General features: G+C 42.1%; 1 protein-coding gene across 6 annotated transcripts in view; it reads right to left on the reverse strand.

Moving 5' to 3' along the window:
• Positions 1 to 3,595: 3,595 nt before the first annotated feature.
• ACOT11 (acyl-CoA thioesterase 11) overlaps positions 3,596 to 24,066 on the reverse strand; it is a 143,742-nt gene continuing 123,271 nt past the window's right edge. For all 6 annotated transcript variants that reach the window (XM_087719626.1, XM_014058732.2, XM_087719629.1 and 3 more), the window contains 7 exons: positions 23,946 to 24,001; positions 14,062 to 14,128; positions 13,101 to 13,184; positions 8,039 to 8,172; positions 6,987 to 7,118; positions 6,267 to 6,393; positions 3,596 to 4,725 (listed from right to left, as the gene is read on the reverse strand). In XM_087719626.1, coding sequence (XP_087575752.1) covers positions 4,570 to 4,725; positions 6,267 to 6,393; positions 6,987 to 7,118; positions 8,039 to 8,172; positions 13,101 to 13,184; positions 14,062 to 14,128; positions 23,946 to 24,001 — 756 coding nt within the window. In that variant the 3' untranslated portion in view covers positions 3,596 to 4,569. The remainder of the gene's footprint in view (positions 4,726 to 6,266; positions 6,394 to 6,986; positions 7,119 to 8,038; positions 8,173 to 13,100; positions 13,185 to 14,061; positions 14,129 to 23,945; positions 24,002 to 24,066) is intronic.

Below are 24,066 nucleotides of genomic sequence, written 5' to 3' on the forward strand. Positions count from 1 at the left end.
AATAGCAATAGTACTTGTATATATCACTCCAAAGTGCTTTATAACACACTCTGAGCAGTTTACAATGTCAGTATATCACCCCCAATAAAGTGGGCTCCAATTTTACTGACCTCAGAAGGCTGGACGGCTGAGTCAACCCTGAACCATTTATGATCCAACTCTTGACTATGGGAAGAGTTTGCCTGCAATGCTGCATTCTAACCAGTGTGCCACCTTAAAGGATGGTCCTAGTCTTTTGGAATAATTCAGTAGTGGGTTTCAGGCAGTACACCCCGGGATGGACATACTGGTGCCTGCTCGAAGCACTGGATACCCTTCCGGTACGGTGCTCTGGAGGGCCCACCCGCCAACCCGTCATCCTTACCTGTCTTTAAACTCTTCGGCGCGTCCACTGCTCATACAGCACTTGCGCAACGCTCTGCTGAGCAGATGGAGCATCGCGAAGGCTCGCAGAGGTGTCGCTGGAGGGTAGGACACATGCACACGCTGCGCGTGTCTGCACGTGTGCTGTGTGCATTCATGTGGAGGACACCGGACTGTTGCAACCGTACCGGTTGTAACGGGATCCGGAACCCACCACTGGAATAATTGTATTCACAAGATGGCCCCTGATTTGTTAGCATTCCTGAATTTGGTGACACATTGACCAGCTTTTCAGACTTGAACTATCTGGAGCATAAAAATATTTTAAGGCTAGTTTTTAACCTATGGGTTTATTTATGGTTTTAGACAGTAATATAATGTGAGAGACAGAACCTGTTAAGTGATAGAAATGAATAAATAAAAAATTTAAAAAAAATTCTAGATTTTAGTTAAATGTAATAAAAGCCAGCCAATTCTCTGCCCAAATTATCTATATAAATTATTATATTACTTTACAGTTCCAAAGATGTGAAAAGAGCAGAGAAAAGAGTGTCTGTCATTGCACGTAGCCTTAACAGTAACAATTTTTCTTGTCTATCACCAACTCTCAATGACTCTGTAGATGCCACAGATTAATTAGCCATTTTATGAATTACCCAATTCGTTAATCAAATTAAATGTAAAATAAACTGTTGCAAAATTCCATTGTTTTAGGGTAGACAATTCCCCCCTCTCCTTCTACACACCCACAAACCCAGCCCCACAGTGTAGGGTTGTAAAACACTATCTCTAAGAGGTGCTTTGAAGCACATAGAAGCATGAATGTAACACCTCTTTGTAACACCTTCATCACATCAAGCGTATTTTTTTCATACTTTCCATTAGAGTAACTCCACACTTCCCTGTGGCTGTCTGCAATGATTCTTCTCACTGTATTTCAAAATGCTTCCATATCTTTCTTTCTTTACTTTGCATTAATTATCTTGGAGGATTAATTTATCTGGCAATACTTTTTCATGCACTGTTTCTATTTCCATTTTAGTTTCTTTCACTTTTTTTTTCTTTCATACTCACTTTTTTCTCACAGAACTACCCTGGATTCCTGGAACCATACAGTTATAATTTCTCCCACATTTAGAACTTACTGTACTCTTAAGCCTTCACTGATTCTTTTATTATTTCATTATAGATAAGGAATCAATTATGCCTTTTGATTAATTCCTCCTTCAGGTATATACATGAAAAGAATGTAGCTAGGCTTAAGCCATGTTTTAGAAATGGGAATTCAAATAGTCACTATTCACATTCATCAAGTTTCTTCTCAACAAGTTCCCTTTCATTCCAACTAACAGAATGATGTTCCTAGATCATGTTAATTCACAATGTTGCATTTTTCCAACATTCATCCTTAAGTCTCCCATTATGTTCTCTGTGCAGCAAAACCCAACTTTCGCCAATCTGTGGATTCCAGTAGTGGGTTTCAAAATTTTTTAGAACCTCTTCTGTAGGTGTGGCCTGCTTTGTGGGAGTGGCTTGCCAGCCATGTGACTGGGTGGGAGTGGCTTGCTGACCATGTGACTGGGTGGGTGTTACCAACTTGTAAAATGTGGTGAAACTCACTTAACAACGTTCTTGCTTAGCAACCAAAATGTTGGCTCAGAAACTCTGGCATTTGAAGCACGCAAGTCTTAAAGCTGTCAAGTTGCAAGACAGCTTTAAGACTTATGGACTTCAACTCCCAGAATTCCTCCTCCAGTCATGTTGGCTCAAGAACTCTGGCATTTGAAGCAGGCATGTCATAAAGCTGTCAAGTTACAAGACCCTCGCACCCCTAACCCTTTAGAAAAAAAACCCCAGGGGTGTTCAAACTTGACAAGCTTTAAGACTTGTGGACTTCAACTCCCAGAATTCCTCCTCTCACTCTTCATCTTGATGATGTGCGGACGGGCGGGGGGAGGGAGGGAGCTGGAACCAGTTCTAAACGGCACTGTAGATTTGTGGAACCTATTCTATAGGAGAGGTTAGAACTGGCAGGAACCCAACACTGGTGGATTCCTACTTTCATACATGCTCCCAGCCACATAGATGATACAATTTTATACTTCTTACATACATTTAAGTCCTTTCTTTTAAAATTAAACTTTCATTCCTTTACATGCATTCACTTTGTAAGATTAGGCTAGCTTCAATCATGGGTGTCAAACTCATGTTGTCATGGCAGTGTCACGTGATGCATCGGGACATTCTCCCCCTTCACTAAACTGGGTGTGGGTATGGCCGGCACGTGACGCATCGGGCCCGTAGGCTGGGAGTTTGACAACCCTGCCTTAAATTCCTTTCTCTCTTGTTGGCCCACTTAGAATTAATTATATAAAGAAAGAAAATTAGGAATAGGTTTAGCCATTTAGCTTCCTGACTTATATGGACACTAATTGTTGGTTTTGATCTCTTGATTGATACTTATTACAACTTAACCTGAATGTAGTCTTCAGTAGTTTTTATTTACCAATTTATGCTTTCAGACTGAGTCTTCAAACTGTCAATCTGTTTTCTTGAAACTATGAAAATAAAAACTTGATACATGGAATACATAGCTTAGCAAAAGAAATGTTGGCAAAGGAGCCAGAATTCACTCTTAATACTCATCCATTCTGGCTGTTGTTCATAAATAAAAACAAACAGTAATTTAGCAAACCATAGTGGTGGGATTTGCACATGATGTTGAGCCTTAATACTAAGTAAAAACAACCTATATTGTAACCTCTAGTTTAATACTAGAGCTAAATCAATAGGTTATATGAACATCATAGATCCAGCCCAAAAGATTTTCCACTGGAATGTATTCTAGTAATAGGTATGACCTTATCAAAATTATTAGCTACCTTTATTGATGTACCACTGTTAATGGGACCAGAATCCAAGAATATGTTCATGAATATAACTTACACTCTTGAGAGGTTGTTGGACTTTGACAGGCTAGAAAGTCAAGGTCCATTGTCCCTTTCTGATTAATCTATATTTATTTCAGTGTTTCTTAATCTGGGAACTTTAAATGCTGGCTGGAGAATTCTGGGAGTTGAAATCCATGCATCTTATAATTGGCTGGTAAATTCTGAGAGTTGAAGTCCATGCATCTTAACGTTCCCAAGGTTGAAAAACACTGATTTATACTAAGAAAGGGAACATATGAATACTTGCTACATTTTCCAGAACAAAAATTGGAGATACAAGATTCTTTTTCCTTTCACATAACTTTTATTGTCATTGATTTCAATAACCTTCCACAGCAGTAGAAGCCATTAAAAAAGCTTGGGACACTTGGCATGATAAAGTTTGTGCAAAATCTTAGGGGAAAAGAACCTTCTACCAAAATAGATAATGAAGTACTCTCTTATCAAAGAAGAAAATTTCTTCCAAAATGCCAAAGATAAATCCGAAAGACATTTTCATACAGGAATAATTCCTTGGTGACAAAAGAATCAAATCTTCATAAAACATACCAGTAATTTCCTAACATTCAGGAGAATTGTTAAAAAAATTGTTTACATGTGACATTTTGGTAATTTGCTGTACAATGTGCTTTGTAGTTTCATACATATTTCATCATACGATAACCCACCACCATCCCCAGTGCTATGTTGCAGATTCTCCTATTACAAAATTCTTCCTATGACTTTTCATTATTTCGAATCTTATTCCCTTGATTAAAAGGCACTTTAAAATACATTTCACTTTTACAGCTTGCTTAAGCTGAATTTAATACAAAATTGCAATCTGTGCTTCAATTCCTAATATCCTGAACAAGGCAAAAATGGTGACAGAAGACCCTCACCAAAAAGTATCAAGTTTGAAGTTCTATTCTTCTTCAGATTTTTCTGACCATCATAAATATAGGACTTCAACAGAAGCCAATGCGGAGGCAAATAAAGACTTGCAAAATCCTGGAAGAATCTTCCTATTTTGCTCATTTGTACCCTGATTACTAAAGATTACTTGACCTGGATAGAAAATTCTAATTCAGCTCAGAAGCCACCATAAATGGATTTTCTCCTCCTAAGACTAGTTATATAAATTGATGCATCTGAACAGATCTTTTTTCAATTCTCCTCTGTTCTTCACATACCCAATGGAATAATTTCTGATAGTATTTACAACAAAGTTCATTATGGGACAGTTTTTTAAAAAGACGGAGGAAGGATTGTGCAGCTAAAGATTCAGAAGCCCAACTGAGACTTTGTCTTTGTTGTTCTGAAGAAATTGGTCACAGTCTTGAAATGTGCGATAGAAACTTGAAGACAGGCCAGCTACATTCGTTGTGATATAGGAGAGCAGACCTGATGTGGCTTGATGATAGTATGACACCTAGAAACAAACAAAGTTTATCAGCCAATTCTTTGGGAACCCCCCCCCCCCAATAAACATTAATTTTCTCTTTCAACATAAGCATCAAATGGAATGCCAGAAGATTCGTTTTCAGGCTTAAACAGAAGAACATGCTTAGCTGTCTCTGGAAATTGCAAACATATAGCTTAGCTCAAGAGTGAGCCATTATATTGGCAAAGTGGTAGTGATAAAAAAACAAATCATGTAAGCATCCTGCTATGTGTGAAACACAGATTTTAATCAATTAACTATATATCCTAAATTTATAAATTAACTCTTACAATTAAGGATTTCATAGTGGGTGCCCATAATGAGGCTGAAATGTTTTTGATTGGATGCAATATCAACATGAGACAAAGAATAAATCATGGCATGTTTAAAACAATCATAATTTGTTGTTGGTTTATCTAATCCTTAACAGTGTCATTAGGTAAAGGTTCCCCTCGCACATATGTGTTAGTCGTTCCTGACTCTAGGGGGCAGTGCTCATCTCCATTTCAAAGCGGAAGAGCCAGCACTGTCCAAAGATGTCTCCGTCTGTGGCCGGCATGACTAAATGCCAAAGGCACATGGAACACTGCTACCTTCCCACCAAAGGTGATCCCTATTTTTCTACTTGCATTTTTTGCATGCGTTCGAACTGCTAGGTTGGCAGAAGCTGAGACAAGTACCGGGAGCTCACTCCGTTACGTGGTGCTAGGGATTCGAATCACCAAACTGCCAACATTCCTGATCGACAAGCTCAGTGTCTTAGCCACCGAGCCACCGCCTCCCTAACAGTATCATTACAGCTTACTAATAGTCATTATTGTTAGTTGAAAATATTTGTAAAGCTGCATGCTGCTCATGCATAACTTGCAATGACATATACCCATACAAACAAAGGCTGATTTATCGACATTATATATTTTCTACATAGCTTACAGAGAAAAACATTAACTAGTACCATGCAAATTACTTTTAAAAACAATAGATCCTAGCAGTGTCCATATTAAGAATTCATCCCATTAAGAGTGCTCAGAAAGTGTCATGGAATCTGCACAGATATTTTCCTTATTAAAACAAAGACGGAAGGACTATAATGTCCATCAATCCTATACTGTGTAACAGAAGAATAAAAATAAAAACAGGTAAAATTCATGAATAGAAAGGAAATCCCAAAGCAGTTCATTATTTAAGGGAGTTCATTCTGTGAAGAATATGCTAGGGAATTGAACTGAAATCCGTACACAATTTGCGATCCAGAGCTGAGACATGAGTTCAGAGATTTGTTGGCTCAAAGCCTCCATCCACTCCTCACCAACATTTCAGGATCTATATACATTGCAACCATACTATAAATAATAAAAAGTTATGATTTCCAAATAATAGTTTGGAGGCTAGCAGTAACTGTAGTTGGTGTGAATTTGATGCTGTAGAAAGGCAGACTTGGACCCAGTGGGAATGTGAAAGGGAACTCTTTTGCAAGTATGAACAATTTCAGGATGCTACTGTTGTCTGCTTCTAAGGCAAATGCTCACCTTGGTAAGTTCAGCTGTTTCCTCCCAAAAACAGAAGCCAGAACATAAAGTCTCCCCTCGGGTATACTGTGGCTTTGCAGGGTGTGATGACAATGTGACTGATCTGAATGCTAAAACATATGGATCTCTGGAAGGAAAAGAAGAAAAGAAAATGTGATCAGAACAAGCAAGGACAATCAATGCATCCTTATTCCACTTATCAAGTACTCTAGAACCCTTTCACTTAAAAAAAGGGGGGGGGGGTTTCCAGCAGATATTAAAATTTCAGTTAAGAACTAGCATAACCTCTAGAGATATGCGGGCACAAAACTTTGATTTGGAGAATACATGACAATTCAACTGAATCTCAGAATTGAATCAAATATTGAATCAATTTGATTTAACAATATTTGAACAGAATCAAATTTGGATGGAATTTTGCACATGAGCAGCCATCTTTGTTTTCCTATTCATAAAAATAAAAGGAACCTTTCAAACTGCAGTGTCCATGAATCAAACTGATTCTCCATTGATTTTTAAAAATTTAAATCAGCCTGGAGCTGATCAATAGACTTTGATGTATACAATATTGAAGCCAAAGGTAACCCCAACCTTCCCAATCTGGTGTCCCCAAATGAATTTGGAACAATATCCAATTGCAAATTCTGAAAGCTTGAGTCCAAATTCATTTAAAAGAATGTCATGAAAAAAGGACTTTTGAGGCATGCCTAACTGACATACCCAGGGCTGCAAGGTTTTCTTTGTGATACCAGGACAACAAAGTCCAGAGGCTTCTTTTCCTCACTCTCAGTATGACTGATTACATGATAAATCATGTCATCTTTGTCAACTTGCTGGACAAGTTCACAGCTCCTGCAAAAAGAATGCAGACATGAAATGCAAATATACATATTAACTCCAGCTACAACATTTCTACTTTTTATTCCTTTGAAGGTTGAAAAATATTGATGTTAATTAAGCTGTAACCATCACTAGGAGAAAAGCAATAATTTTTATTCTTGCCTTCTAAAGACAAAAAGTCTCACCCAAAAGGGAGAGAAAGTTGCCCATCTCTGTTTTAGAATTACTGGTACAATAATCATCAACTTAGATCTGCATCCGGAATTATCCCATTTTGGGGCTGGTATAAAACATTAAACCAGAAATTAATTAAATGTGTTCACACAACATGCCCACTCACAATAAACCAATATTTCAGCTAAACAAACTTGACAAGTTGTATAGATGGAAACAGTAGTTTTGTAATTGGCTTAATTTAGTGTGTTGTATGAATAAAGTCAATTCGATGTGACCTATTTTAGGATTCTGCCAAATGCACAAAAAAAATAAAAATAGAACTACTGTGGAATTCTTTTTTGGCCAAGTGTGATTGGACAGACACAAGAAAATTGTCTCTGGTGCATAGGCTCTCAGTGTACATAAAAGCAACAAGGGATAAATTATGATCATAATCATAAAATATAATAATCATAAATCATAAGATACAGTATTCAGTGACATTCATAGGAAATAAACAATCAACATACATCATAACAGGATACTAAATAAAAGCAATCAACATAAATCAGGAGCTACAAACAACAGTTATAGTCATAAAAACCTAAGGAAATAGGTAATATGACAGATCAGATGGATAAGAAGTAATATCTGGGATTATGAAAAACTAAGATTTTTGTTACTGCTATGCATCTTTGCAGAAATTTCCAAAATTAAAAAAATGAAGTCACAATCTCCAATTAACAAAAATAAGAAAGATTTTTCGAAATACTTACAAACAATGTCTATCCCACTCGTGTCTGTTCCGTAGATCGGACAGCAACAAAAAAGCTTGCTTTACATTACAGAAGATGGTCATCTCAATTCGGACAGAGAGAAACTTGTCCTCTTCCAGAATGTACATCCTAAACTTAAAATTATCAAGTTCAACATGTTACCACAGAGTTTATCATGAGTGTGAAAACATGCATTCTTTTTATTATCCATGAAATGGATAAAATAAGTGACAAAACAAAAGCATTATCTGAATTCAATGAGGACCAGCATTACTTCTCAAATAATGTCCCCTCTAAGGAATTCATCTCACCAGGATAAGATTCATCAGAGGAAGAACATTTGAGAAACATTAGAATATCCTCAACAGCTATATAATGCCATGATGATTATTTAATAGCAATAACTTAGTCATTGCTTCACAGTGCTTTACAGCCCTCTCTAAGTGGTTTACAGTGTCAGCATATTGTCCGCAACAAACTGAATCCTAATTTTACCAATCTCAGAAGGATGGCTGGCTGAGTCAAACCTTGAGCTGGTCAGGATTGAACTCCTGGCTATGGGCAGAATTATCCTGCAATACTGCATTGTAACCACTGTGTCACTACATCACAGCCTTAAAGAACTACAGTGGGACCTCGGATCACGAATGGCTCAGACCACAACCAAATCGGGTTCTGACCAAAAATTCACAATTTTTTTGACTCTGATCATGAACACATACTCGGATGGCGATTAAACACGGCTGCAGCTGATTTCCCCTTCCGCCCCACAAAGTCCTGATCTGCTGAACAAACTTGTTTGCCATTCCATATGTTAAAGTTACCCTTTAATCTTGTTCTCGCTGGCTTCTACCTTATTTTGTAAGATTAACTTTCTCCCCAGCCAGGGCAGCCTCTCTCTCCCTCTCCTACCTCCCTGAGAGACCCTTGTCATGTCGCAGAAGCCTCGATCGCAACTTTTTTGTTATTGTTGTTTTGTGCACCTGGCGAGAGTTGGGGACAAAGCCAAGGAAGCTCTGCAGTTGGGAATTCTGGCAGCTTGGAAGCCAGGATCTCCCCCTGCCTCCCTTCCTCTCAGTCCTCTGGGAGCTGCAGAGAGCAGCAGCTCCCTTTCTTTAGACAGAAAGGCCCTGGCGCTCGGCTTTGGAGCATGGAAGGAGGGCGTATGTTGGGCTGCTTCTTCTCGCCTGGGCTTCCTTGCAGAGAGGAAGGCAGGAGGAGCGCTGCAGAAGCCAGCCAGCCAGGCCAGGCCAAGCTGTCCCGCCCAGGTTGTGGGAGAGCCGAGCCCCTAAGACGGCCAAGAGGAAGGCAGGAGGAGCTATCAGTGCTATTAAAGGATTTTACATTTTACTATTACACTATGAGTTCTATGGGATAATTAACTATATTTGTGCTTAAAAATCTTTTTTTAAAGAAAAGTTATATATAAATCTTAGGGGTCTGGAATGGATTGATTGTATTTACATACAATTCAATGGGAAAATTAGATTCAGGTCACGACTAAATCAGGTTGCAACCAAGGTTGTGAAACAAATTGTGGTTGTGACCCGAGGTCCCACCGTAGTTTGAACAGTCAGCATTAAAGCACTACTGTCCAAACAGTTGCTATCAGGGCACTTCCATAATATCACCTCCATCCACCATCACTTGTCCTTTTTTCTCTATCACTATTTAAATCAGAATATACAGACACAGTGATTTGTATCATTGCCTGAAACCAGCCCTGAAGTGGAAATGTTAGCGGCTACTGCTAGAAATATGTAGCCGATTTTTCTCCACCTTATTAAAAATTAATGATTTCTATTGTTAAGGACACCACTACTACTCAACATGAATTTGATTTTTTTAATAATGGAAAGAGGACTGGCTATAAATACCCTGCTGCAACTTACACATGCAAGGATCACTCAGGATCTTTTAGAGACAAAGATGTTCTTGTCTCTTTGGAAAGGATGGTTCATTTGAGGACTTTTCGCAGTGGTGGGTTTCAACATTTTTTCGAACCTACTCTGTGGGTGTGGCCTCCTTTGTGGGAGTGGCTTGCCGGCCATGTGACCTGGTGGGAGTGGCTTGCCGGCCATGTGTTCTCTCTCTCTCTCTCTCTCTCTCTCTCCCCTTCCTTCTTTTTGTCTCTCTGTCCCTTTTTCCTTTTTTTCTTTCATCTCTCTCTCACTTTTTCTTTCTTTTTTTCTTTCTTTCTTTCTTTCTTTCTTTCTTTCTTTCTTTCTTTCTTTCTTTCTTTCTTTCTTTCTTTCTTTCTTTCTTTCTTTCTTTCTTTCTTTCTTTCTTTCTTTCTTCCTTCCTTCCTTCCTTCCTTCCTTCCTTCCTTCCTTCCTTTCTCTTTCTCTTTCTCTTTCTCTTTCTCTCTCTCTCTCTCTCTCTGTGTGTGTGTGTGTGTGTGTGTGTCAGTGATGGGTTTCAAAAAATTTTGGAACCTCTTCTGTAGGTGTGGCCTGCTTTCCGGGTCCACTGGTGGAACCTCTTCTAACCGGTTCGGTAGATTTGACGAACCGGTTCTACCGAACTGGTGCGAACTGGTAGGAACCCACCTCTGACTTTTCGATATAGCTGTGCTGAAGTGCGATCCACCCATCTGCCACTTGGCAGAGAAGTGTTATACAACTAAGATAGGGAACAATGTCAAAGGAGAGGTCAAACCAGTTTAACTAAAAAAATAAATAAAGATTTTCTAGGTCCTCTTCTGCCATTAAAACAGTCCCTATGCATTGTTTGTTTGTTTGTTTGTTTGTTTATTGGATTTATATGCTGCCCTTCTCCCAAAGGACTCAGGGCAGCGTACAACATAAAAAAAACACATTACAAAAGTTAAAAAGGAAATTAAATAAAGTATCCAAAACAAAAACCAATTAATATTAACAATAAAATTTTAAAAATTAGATTAAAATTATTAAACTAATCATTTATTTTATTCTGTAAAGGCCAGGCCGGTTTGCTGGAAAAGCCAACTTTTTAGGGTGCATCAGAAAGACCGGAGGTCGGGGATTATGCAAAGCTCCGGGGGCAGCTCATTCCAGAGGGAAGGTGCTCCCACAGAGAAGGCTCTCCCCCTGGGGGGTCGATAGCCGACACTGTCTGGCCGATGGCACCCTGAAGAGGCCAACTATGTGGGATTGCACTGGACGGTGGGAGGCTACTGGTGGCAGTAGGTGGTCTCGCAGGTACCCTGGGCCTAAGCCATGGAGCGCTTTAAAGGTCATAATTAGTACCTTGAATCACACCTGAAAAACAACCAGCAACCAGTATAGGCCGCCTAAAAGGGGTGTAACATGGGAGGACCTAGGTACCCCCATGATAACCCGCGCAGCTACATTATGGACCAGCTGAAGCCTCCGGGTGCTCTTCAAGGGCAGCCCCATGTAGAGAGTGTTGCAGTAGTCCAGGCGAGAAAGGACGAGGGCATGAGTGACTGTGCACAGAACATCCTGATCCAGGAAGGGGCACAACTGACGTACCAGGCGAACCTAGAACCTGGTCACGGCCGTCAGGTGTTCTAAACTAAGCCACATATCCAGGAGGACTCCCAGATTCCGGGCCCTCTCTGAGGGGGATAAAATTTCTCCCCCTATCATCAAAGATGGAACAAGATGCACAAATTGGGAAGACAGAAACCACAGCCACTCAGTCTTGGAGGGATTGAGCTTGAGCCTGTTCCTCCCCATCCAGATCTGCACAGCCTCCAGGCATAGGGACATCACGTCAAGGGCATCGTTTGGGTGGTTTGGGGTAGAGATGAAAAGTTGGGTATCATCAGCATATTGATGATACCATAGCCCAAAACCATGGATGATCTCGCCCAGCGGTTTCATATATATGTTGAACAGGAGGGGTGAGAGAACCGACCCCTGGGGCACCCCGCAAGTGACGCACCTCGGGGTCGATCCCTGTCCTCTAATCAACATGAACTGTCACCGATCCGACAGGTAGGAGGAGAACCACCGTAAAATGGTGCCCCCCACTCCCAACCCACCGAATCGTCGCAGTAGGATACCATGGTCGATGGTATCAAAAGCCGCTGAGAGGTCTAATAGGACAGGACAGAGGAGCAACCCCTGTCCCGGGCCCGCCAGAGATCATCAAGCAACACAATCAATGCCGTCTCCGTGCTGTACCCGGGCCTGAAACCCGACTGAAATGGATCCAGGTAGGCAGCTTCATCCAGGTACTGGGGAAGCTGATGTGCTACCACTCTCTCGACAACCTTCGCTACAAGCGAAGGTTGGAGACCGGACGATAGTTGGCTAAGGAAACTGGGTCCAGGGAAGGCTTCTTAAGGAGTGGCCTCACCACCGCCTCCTTGTGCAAATTAAGCTGAGTGCGTGTGTGCATGGACACTGAATGGCTACTCGCATGGCACAATTTCAAACAGCCCAGAGATTGGGGATCCCTCATCTAGAGGGATCAGACTGCCTTTTCTTAAAGATGGACAATGTTCCTCAGCCTGATCTCTCCAATCTCCAGAAATACAGACAGTCCTAGACTTACAATCACACCTGCGTCCAAAATTTCTGTTGCAAGACATTTGTTGTGTGAGTTTTGCCACATTTCACAACCTTTCTTGCAATAGTTGTTAAGTAAATCACTACAAAGTGAAGTTAATTACATGTTTGCTAAATGAATTTGACTTCCTCGCTGACTTTGCTTGTCAGAAGGTTGCAAAAGGTGATCACATGACCCCAGGACATTGCAACCATCATAAATATGAGTCAGTTGCCAAGTGTCTAAATTCTGATCACATGGCCATAGCAATGCTACATTGGTTGTAAGCGTGAAAAACAATCACAAGACACCTTTTTCAGTGCCATTCTAACATTGAACAGTCACTAAATGAATTGTTGTAAATCGAAGACTAACCGTACAACCAAAATGGAGAACTTAGTTGGATGTAATGGAAAAATGGAAGAAACCCAGTTGGGGAAAAGTGATCCATGATGATATTCTGTGCAGGGGAATTGCTACTTAGAGAGGCTGTGAGAACTTGAAGACTTAATCATAAATTGTGCCACTCGGGCTCAACAGAGCTGCTTGAAGATGAGTTAGTTACCTTGTCTCTTTCAGATGCAAGTACCCAGTTGGCTTTAGCTACCAAAGTCTTCAGTGCAGTAACGTTGTTATAACTCAGATAAACCTGCATTGGGTATACATTTTAAAAAAGGACAATGAACGTTGAGTCGTCTTCTGCATTTCCCTCCCAATATATTGAACAATGCTATCACCTTTTCCGATGTCTTCCCCTCATCAGTGCTTTGACCTGTATGAAATCAGTGGACCACAGGCTTACTGTGCAGCTTAATGAAAGCACTAAATGCCTGTCAAGGGCTATAGAAGTAAGATATGACTGCATTTTTTGGAATAGTTGCAGCCTGGGGTTAGTGGGGATTTTTGCGGTTCTAAAAATCCCAGATGACATCAGTGGAACTTGTCAGTGTTCTAAGTTTCTAAAACCAGGGTGTAAAACTAAAATTATCTCTGCGATGATAAACCAGCGGGAAATAAGTAAGCTCTTTACTACTGAATGTTTGGTTTTTCAGACATATGAACAAAGCTTTGCTTGAAGAGATGTTCCAGATATTTTGCATTCTGGATACTGTGTAGTGTCATTTCCGAGATAGCAGATAAGGCGCTCTATCTTGGTTGATAAATAACAATTTTAGGGCCTTTGTGCCAGAGAACTGTTCTACGGAGTTCATACTGCTGGACTTGGAAATTTTGTCAAGAACAGTGCAAGACTTATCTTGAGATCCCCCCCACTAAAAACATACTGTTTAAAGAGTGTTTTGGAGATGTCATCCTGTCAGCTCCAAGTCCCATCAGCTGCTGCATATAAAAGAGGCTAAGCAGCAAAATACCCATAATAATTTGAAGTTGAGGCTACAAAGGGAGAAGAAGAGATCTGGAGGACTGTGGTGTTTGAAAGGAATGGAAGGGAATCCCAGAGTCTAAAATTTTTAAAAATAAAGTAAACAGAATCAATTGGCAGGTCAGAGAGGCAGATGGAAGCTTACCTTGTTACTCTGGTCCCAAGGCACAGATAAAGGTACTTCATTATATTTGCAGGAAACAACATATTTTCTGCAGAAAGCAAATGTAACATATTAATCTAACATGAGTATGATAAAATGTATTGAAAACAGTTTCTCTCACACATGGAAAATAACAAACATGCTTTAAAAATCACTTTCCCCAAAGAATATGTAAGAAATGACATCTTTACTTTAGGGAACATAAGGCAAGTTAAGCAAGCCACACTCAGTGACGTGCGGTGAAGTTTATACCTGGTGAGGCTCAGCTGGGCATCCTTTTGCGAAGCAGCTCAGCAGGGCAGCGGTCGGCCTCGATGGGGGGGGATTTGCATCGTGGGAGCAGCCAAGCGCCTGGGTCTGCAGCAAAGGCGCTTGGCAGCTCCCGCGATGCAAACTGCCCCACCGCCCCCGATGCCGCCACCCACCCGCTGCCCCGGCCTGCGGCCGCTGCTTCTCCAAGTTCCACCACTGGAAGTCCTGGATCGCCTCTGGGGGAAGGCTGGGTGAGAAGCGGAGCGGAGCTTCTCCGCGGCCTCCCGGCGCTACGCAGAGGCTCTTGCAGGAGCGCGTGCCAGCGGCCAGTGGCCCAGGGCCGCTCCGGGCCACCGGCCGGTGGCACGCACTCCTGTGAGAGCCTCTGTGCAGCACTGGGAGGCCGCGGAGAAGCTTCGCTCCACTTCTCACCCAGCCTTCCCCCAGAGGCGATCCGGGACTTCCAGCGGCGAAGCGTGGAGAAGCAGACTGGGGCAGCGGGCGGGCAGCAGCGGCAGGACACTTTGCATCGTGGGAGCCGCCAAGCGCCCAGGTCTGCAGCAAAGAGCCAGCCTCCTCCTTCTCCCCCACTCATCTCTCCTCTGAAGCACACCCTCCGAAATAGCCCGCCCAACGTAAGCGTGCTCAAGAAGACATGATTCGCTGCTTCCAGATCAGGAGGTGGGAGAATTAGTGCCTCTTTTCCATCTGAACTTTTTTGCCTTTTAACTCTTTCTTAACTTTTAGAAGGTGAAAAATTCCTCATGGAAAGGAGGCCCCGAGTTCTCTCGCCTCCTGCTTTGGTTAACACTAAGCAGACACCAAGCCACTGTGACCTGGAATCTGGTAGCAACTATCTTGGCTTTAATTATTTTAAAAAAAATATTTAAATTTCTTTCTTTTTCCTGAGGAGACTGGTGAGGCTCCGCCTCCCTTGCCTCTAGTGACTGCACGTCCCTGGCCACACTGGTATAGTGGTTAAAGAAACCAAGCTAGAAACTGGGAGACCATGAGTTCTAGTTTCACCTTAGGAACAAAGGTGACCTTGGGCAATGGTGGAATTCAAATTTTTTACTACCGGTTCTATGGGCGTGGCTTTGTGGGTGTAGCATGGCTTGGTGGGCATGGCAGGGGAAGGATACTGTAAAATCTGCATTCCCTCCCCACTCAAGGGGAAGGTTACTGCAAAATCCCCATTTTCTCCTGATCAGCTGGGACTCAGGAGGTAGAGAGTAGATAGGGGCTGTTAGATATCAGTTCTAACTACAGTGCTTTCCACCAAGGTCCTCTGTTCCGGCGAAACACGGGTTGATCACTATTTGCTAATTCAGCACATCACACCCAGTGCCACTACAGGGAGAAGCCCCTCTGAGCTTCTCATGGGTCGCTGGCTAAGGTCCCACTTAGACCGGTTTCATCCCAATTATTCTGCCTCATCGCCCCCAGACTCCACAAGCAAGATTCGGACATTTAGCGTAGGGAATTCAGGGTAAGCCCACAACTATGCCGGGGGAACTCTGCGGATTCCTGCCACAGTGATAGGCATCACCGGCCCTCGCTCTTACCTCTTAGAGCTCAAGGACGGTAGGAATTGGAGAAGGCATATTGACCAACTCCGTGGCCACCTCTCCAACTCCACTCTTAGACAACTAGAGGTAACTCCTGCACGAGTTAGCCAAAGCCCTACCCAAACGGAGCAAACACTCACTCCTTCCACAGCCAGCTCAAGCCTGAGGGTACCGGGAAACTTATCTGGTTTTGTTGCAGGCCCGCAGCGAGTTCCAAGTGAACCGGTTCTAGAAGCTCCAACCGCGGCCTGTTTGCTTCCACCAAACAGAGCTGCAGAGCAAACAGGTCTGTCCGACCTGTCCAAGGAAACCCCTCCTACTGAACTGCGCAGGTCAGGCAGAACTACCTAAAAGCCTGCCTACCTGCGTGACTACGTTACAAATAGGATTGTTCCATCCAAGAGGGGAAGGGTGTTAGATATCAGTTCTAACTACAGTAGTTTCCACCAAGGTCCTCTGTTCCGGCGGGAACAGAGGTTTAATCCTATTGGTTGAAGGGTCTGACAGCTCCCTATAAAAGGGCTGCTGTCAGACTCAACCTTTGCTGAATTGTTCTCACTTGTTGTACTTAATAAAGAGCTGTTGTTACCGTTAAGCCTGTGTGTGCCTATCCATTACCCAATCTAACAGGGGCGGAGCCAGTCAGAGGTGGTATTTACCACTTCTCCAAACTACTCAAAATTTCCGCTATCAGTTCTCCAGAACTGGTCAGAACCTGCTGAATATCACCTCTGACCTTGGGCCAGTCACTTTCTCTCATCCCTAGGAAAGAGGCAAATGCAAACCACTTTTGAAAACTTTGCCAAGAAAACTGAAGGACTTGTCTAGGTAGTCTACAGGAGTCAAGACCGACTCAAAGGAAAACAAATACAAATATATCGATCCATACACACATATACACACACAGGGACAAGTTAAGACTTCACATGACAAAAAGAGACCCACTTTTAACTCTAACACAGAGCTTCAATGCTGAAGGGAAATAGTGTGTTGTCTAATTAAATATACTCCTTCACTGTGATGGAATGCATGTGGTCTATAACATTTTGGTAGATTCTTCAAGGCAGTTAGATATAGGCAGAAACCTTAGTAGATCCAAGAGTTATTCTGGTTCAGTCTTACTCTAGTCTATTGCCATGCATTCTATTGCCTTTTCTCATGAATTAGCAAAAGACCCACATTTGCACAAGGGATTTTAGGTCCTGTCATCTCTCCCGTCTATTACATATTTTGGCACTCAAAATACATCACTGTAGAATCCTGCCCAAAAAGCAATCTTGCAGTTTATATGCTGGTTTCCAAAGAAAGCTGAGACCAGTTTAAAGATACTCAGCTTTGTCTGTTGGGAAAGCAATCCTGGAGATTTTCCAGCCTTCTGAGCAACTGTGCTCATAGATATATGCAAATACATGAGAGGGCAGGTGCCAAACAAATGTGAGGCCAGGAGAAAAATTTGAATTAATAAACTAATTAAACTAATAAAATAAAATAAATCGCTAATTAAATAAAACAAGGAACCTATTTGTAGAATTTATGGCTGTCCCTTCGGAATACATGCTGTGCACAAACTATTATCTTATAGAGAAATGCATACGTACAGATATGTACAGGCATATTCACAGAGAAAAACTGGAAATCTAGGCTCAGCAAGCATAAACATATGAATGCTTACTTTATCACCTAGTATTTAGTTACTCTTATTCTCAGTTAAGAGTACACAGGCTGCTTCTATGCTGCAAATGGATCTATTTACACCAGTTTCTACTTCATGTGCGTTTGGGAAGGTGGAGTGGCAAACTGATAAGAGATCTTTAGCATATCAAGCTGTGTTTTCTTTTTGTTTGCAGAATAAATAGATAAATCCCTTTGTACAGGTAGTCCTTGATGTATGACTTACAATTGAACCCAACATTTCTGTTGTTCAATAAAACATTTGGGAGTTAAAAAAAAGGGAGTTTTGCCCCATTTTACAACTTTTCTTGACCCATTTGTTAAGCAAACCACTGCAGTTGTTAAGTTAGTAACATGGATGTTAAGTGAATCTCCCTTTCCCAGTGACTTTGGTTGCAAAAGATGATTACATGACCTTGGGACACAGCAACAGTCAGAAATAAGAACCAATTGCCGAGCATCTGAATTTTGATCACATGATCATGGGGATGCTACAAAAAATGTGAAAAATGGTCGTAAGTCACTTTTTCAGTGCTGTTGTAACTTTGAGCGGCCACTAAACAAACTGTTGTAAATTGAGAACTACCTGTATTGGACTGCAAACAAAAGGATGCTTACCTTGTAACCAGTCCCACTTCTAGATGCTTAAAAGTCCTGTGCAGTACCCTTTCTGCAGGTATGTGTGTCCTACCAAACATTTGAGGATCCTGGTTTACTACATTCTTTACTACAGTAATTCTACCCCAAAGGTAGTTTCTCATCTGGAAACTCACACTTTCTATGTGTGGAGAATGGCAAGAGAAATGCAAAAGCTAAATTGCAAACACAGCTGCTCCTGTCTTTCTTTTAGCCACTGACTGCACCTCACAATCTTCATCTTCTTCCGAAAGTAAAGATAAAGGTAAAGGTTCCCCTTGCACATATGTGCTCATCGTTCCTGACTCTAGGGGGCTGGTGCTCATCTCTGTTTCAAAGCCGAAGAGCTAACCCTGTCCAAAGACATCTCCGTGGTCATGTGACCAATATGACTAAACACCAAGGTGCACTGAACGCTGTTACCTTACCACCAAAGGTGGTTCCTATTTTTCTATTTGCATTTTTACATGCTTTCGAACGGCTAGGTTAGCAAAAGCTGGGACTAGTAATGGGAGCTCACTCCGTTACGCAGCGCTAGGGATTCAAACCGCCAAACTGCCAAGCTTTCTGATCGACAAGCTCAGCATCTTAGCTGCTGAGCCACAGCGTCCCCTAATCTTCCTAATACCCTCCTCCAAATTCTCAACCAATCTATGGCGACTCCCCCCTCTCCAACATTTACAGATCTAGGTGAAATGTTTCCTTTTCCTTTCAGATAAATAAAAGCCTTCATTTGGGGTTACTCCTAGAAAACATTTACTCCATGCAAATGTTAACGAGAGTCCATTTTAGGAATCAGAAGCAAAAGGAAGCAGGCTGCCTGCTATATGACTCAGTCCAAGAACCCAGCAAAAACCTTGGACTCCAGGAACACAAAGTTGCACAGTCACAATAGGTTCCTATGAACTGCTCAACTATCGAGCCTTTACAATCTCTCATTCTCAGGGCCTTAGATAAAGAAATGTGGATAAGGAGAGATCTGGCAGATAACAGGTATCTATCACCTTCAAAAAGATCAATGGTAAATAACCAAGTTCAACTTTGCCAAGCACAACAACTAGACACTTTTTAAACTAAAGATCTAAAGAAGAGGGGAAAAGACAGGACAAAGCTCACAGGCAAGCTAAACAAAAAAAGAAATTGAGGTCTGTGTGCAAGTTGCATGCATCTCTCCAGGGATATTGGTTCTTAGAAATAATTATATTTCCTTTCTGTTGCAATAGAGAAAGCATTATTTAAAGATAACAAGACCTCAAAGTTATAGAACCGTGTTGGCAAACCTATGGCATGTGTGCCACAGGTGGCATGCAGTGCCCTCTGTGGGCACGCAAGCTGTTGCCCCAGTTCAGCTCTGCCACGCATGCATGTGTGCCTCCCATCAGCCAGCTGGTCTTTGGATCTCTGTCACGCATGCGTGGGGGGACTTGTGTGCGGGGGGCCATGTGCGGATGTGGGGGGGCATGAGGGGGCTGTGCACACATACCCAGAGGGCAGTACACATGCGCAGGGCCGCACCCTCATTACATTTTGGGGTTCAGCACGCATGCACTTTGGGCAATCAGTCCAGAAAAGGTTAGCCATCACTGTTATAGAACAAATGCCTCTATACTGTATATGTGTGTGGCTCATAGCAGCTACACTATCACACATACAGCAAAACACACTCTGTGTCTCTCCCAAGGCCTTTCAAATTTAAGATACTATTGTCCTCACCCCACCATAGTGGCTACAGCAGCGGCTCCCAACCTTTTGGGCACCAGGGACCGGCTCCATGGACAGAGGTTTTTCCACAGACCAGATGGGGCAAGGTTTTGCACACTGCCTGGATCCTGTGGATGGGGCTTTGCTTGTTTGCGTGGCCCAGTTTCTGGCATGCTGCCGCCCAGTGCCAGTTCATGGATTGGGGATTGGGGGCCCCTGAGCTACAGGACAAAGACTAGGAGAGCCTTCATAAAGATCATATCTAAGTCCATTTACTGAATACTTCTTAAGGCTTCTTATGGTGATTTATTTTATCAGGGGAATCACTTTTGGGAACTGAAGTTCACATACATGAAAGTTGCCATGGTTGAGAAACCCTGCTTTAGAATATGGTTTCTCTCTGTTAAATGGGTTTTGGAGACAAGCCGTTGAGTTGGCCAGTGACCCCAAGATTGTGATTTCACAGTGAAGACTATGAACTTAGGAGACCCCGGGTTCTAGGTCAGCTTCCACCATGGTAGCCCACTGAGTGACTTTGGACCAGTCACCCTTTCGCAGTCCAACATATTACATTGATTTTTTTTTGTTGTGTAAGAAAAGGCAAGAAGAAAAGGCTATATATCAGGGGTGAAATTCAGCAGGTTCTGACAGGTTCTGGAGAACCGGTAGCGGACATTTTGGGTAATTCGGAGAACTGGCAAATATCACCTCTAGCTGGCACCAGAGTGGGGTGAGAATGGGGATTTTGCAGTATCCTTCCTCTGCCACGCCCACCAAGCACGCCCACAGAACCGGTAGTAAAAAAAAAAATGAATTTCACCACTGCTATGTCTGACCATTTATATTCTGAAGAAAAGCAGAATTTACCTCCATAAGCAATAAATAAATCTCATGTGAATGCCCATGACATTATCTCATGATTCCATCTGTAGATCCTTAGCAAACCCCAAAGACAGCAGATCCTCTGATTTCCTTCATTTAAATGTCACCTATCTCGACCTCTGACTCCTCCTAACAAATACATATTTCAGTCTTAGTGAAATATTAACAGCCTCCTTCCTTATCTAGACACTCCGGATATTCAGGCAAACAATTAAGATAAAGAATTCTGTAGATTATTTGTACGGTTCAGCCTGCAGCAGTTTCCCGATAGGGTGAATATGCCTGGAATTCACAAACTGGCGAGTGACAGAGACAAACGATTAAGCCAGAGAGATGTCAAAAGAGAGAGAATTCTCAAGCTGAAGAATGCTGTGAACCCTTAAGTTAGAGCATCCTATTTAATATAGCGGTGCCTCTTATGTTCTCCCTGTGTACTGTATATGTTCTCCAGCTCTTCCTAGCCTGCCTTTTCTCACTGATCTCATGAAGATGCACTAATCAGGTATTAATGTCTCGAGAACAGTGACCTCTAGGATAACGCAGGCTGTCTCCATCCATGTTCCTGGATAAATTACATATGAGAAATAACAAACAGTAAGGCTATAAATACACACTGAGAGCTCTGTGATGTAACAAGAGGCAAATGGGAAGGGGCTGGGAGGTAACCATAAAGCAGAACCGGAAGCAGGGAGAAATAAAGAGCTTAGGAAGAGGAATCCGTTTTATAAGTTATGTTGCAGCATAACTTTAGTTTCCTGCCTTTTGCTATCAGAATATAGGTTAGAGAAAATCCAATACACATATATACTGAAATCTTTGCCTGCAATTCTCTTCCTGCTTTTCTGACCATTCTGGTTCAGTTGACTTTTTTTGTACTGGAACATAGTACTGTAATTAGCAATAGCACTTAGACTTACATACCGCTTCGCAGGGATTTACAACCCTCTCTAAGCGGTTTATAGAGGCAGCATATTGCCCCCAACAATCTGGATCCTCATTTTACTCACTTCAGAAGGATGGAAGGCTGAGTCAACCTTGAGCCTGATAAGATTGGAACTGCTAAATTGCTGGCAGATGGCAGTCGGCAGAAGTAGCCTGCAGTAGTGCATTGTAACCACTGCATCACCACGGCCCAGTGTTCAATATAGCTTCTCAGGTGTTTTACATAAAAATATGTTTACATGACTGTTTAAAGAAAACATGGACCTTATTCCTTATAAAAACGTATTGGCAAACATGCAAACTGTATTCACAAAAAAGTTGCAACAGCACGAAATCTGAAGCATGCTTTGAGATGGGCAACAGACTGAGCCTTTCCAAGGAAGTAGGGAAGAAAAACCATAGCAAATCCTCAATTTAACAGATTATTGAGTGAGAAGTGGTATGTTAAATCTAACAGTTGCTTTTTCTGTTCACCATTCAAACCCCTGAAGCCACAGTAGCAGCACAGAAGCCAACTCACTAACAAGTGGAAACAGCACCATGCTAAGAATACCAATGTAAGTGCAGAAGACAGAGCCCCATTGCATGCACAGAAGAAATAATATAAATACATACAACAAAGCAAAAACTAACTGGACATAACGCATTTTCTGGAGTATAAGATGCACCGGAGTATAAGACGCACCAAGATTTTGAAGAGGCAACTTTTTAAAAAAAGTTTTTGTACTCTGCAGACCTCCCAAAAAATTTTTGTCAAAAAAAAGAGAGCACACATTACCCTTTAGGAGGCTTATAGAGTGCTCCTGGGGACGGGGGGGGGGGGGGAAATTGAGCAAAAAACGGCCCGTTTGCTCAATTCTGCCCTCCCCAGCCCCCAGGAGCACTCTGAAAGTCTCTTAAAGGCAATGCAGGGCCATTTTCGTGAAGGTGGTGGGGTTTCGGGAGGCAAAAAATGCTGTATTCAGTGTATAAGACGCACCCAGATTTTCAGCCTCTTTTTTTGAGGGAAAAAGGTGTGCCTTATACTCCGAAAAATACGGTATCGGGTACATAAGTGCACCAACGTTCCTACAATCCCTGTCCTAATATTCCCTTGTATTTGTATCTAATTCATGTATTCATAATCATGTTTATACATATATCGGTTATCTAATTCATGCTTGATGAAATAAATAAATTTATTTATTTATTTATTTAAAACTTTTATATGCCGCCCAATCCCAAAGGACTCCGGGCAGCTTACAAACAGAATATAAAAAAAACATAAAAACAATACAGTTTAAAACAACAATCATCCATCATAAATTCATTCTAGTTGGGGCCGGACTTCAATAGTGAGGTCAACAGCCCCAGGCCTGACGGAACAGCCAGGTTTTTACGGCTTTCCTGAAGGCCATCAGAGTGGGTATGGTCCGGATTTCTGGAGGGAGCTGGTTCCAAAGAGTCGGAGCAGCCACCAAGAAGGCTCTCCTCCAAGGGCCCGCCAGCCGACATTGTGTGGCCGACAGCACCCGGAGGAGGCCCAATCTATGGGATCTTACTGGTATTTTTGGGGGAAATAACAATTGCAAATTCCAGCAAATGCATCCAAAGTCCACTAAGTTGAAGTCTAAGCAGGGAAGCAAAAACACAAAAATCTCTCTGTCTCCTGTGGGATGCTCAGAAAGCCAGGCTACTACTCCTGCTACTCATTAAAGCAGCCCCCAATTATTTTCAGGAATATGGGTAAACCTGTAAAAAAATTAACCTTGCCCTTGTTTTAAAGAATCCATTCAGATGACCCTTAAAAGCAACAACCCCTTTTTGTCAGGCTCGGCCGATGTCTTGGGGGGGGGGGAGACTTCCTGTTTCCTGTAATGAAGAGCAGCCAAGTCCTGTGTTTGAACTAGGTCTCAAGCACTTCCTCGAAATCATTTGCGAAGTGTGCACAGCTCTAACACTCAGCCTCCACTTCCCTGTGGGTTGGTGAGTGCGGCTGGGGGGTTTAACTTACCCGCAAGTCTGAGTATGAAGTCTATAGATAGGAAGATTTAGTTACACATAAACCATTTCATCCTCCTAAATATGCACATAATTCTATCCTACAAATGTGCAACAGGAAAAAAAAAACATACGTGCAGTAATTAAAATTCTACACTCTCCCTTTCACTTAACAGGCGTAGAGCTGTAGGGAAGGAAAAGAGTGCTGAAAGAGTAAGAAAACGTTTTACCAACCTGTCTAGTCTAATTTTTTGCCTGGCGCTAGCTTCTTTAAATCGTCTTTCTCCATCCTGTTAAAGGGAAATAAAATGAACGGATTACATTATGCACGCTTCCTCTTCAGGTCTCCCGATGG

The sequence above is a fragment of the Thamnophis sirtalis genome, unplaced genomic scaffold (assembly GCF_051295495.1).
Source record: "Thamnophis sirtalis isolate CommonGarterSnake01/CBP01778 unplaced genomic scaffold, rThaSir2_p1.2 scaffold_7, whole genome shotgun sequence".
NCBI lineage: Eukaryota > Metazoa > Chordata > Lepidosauria > Squamata > Natricidae > Thamnophis > Thamnophis sirtalis.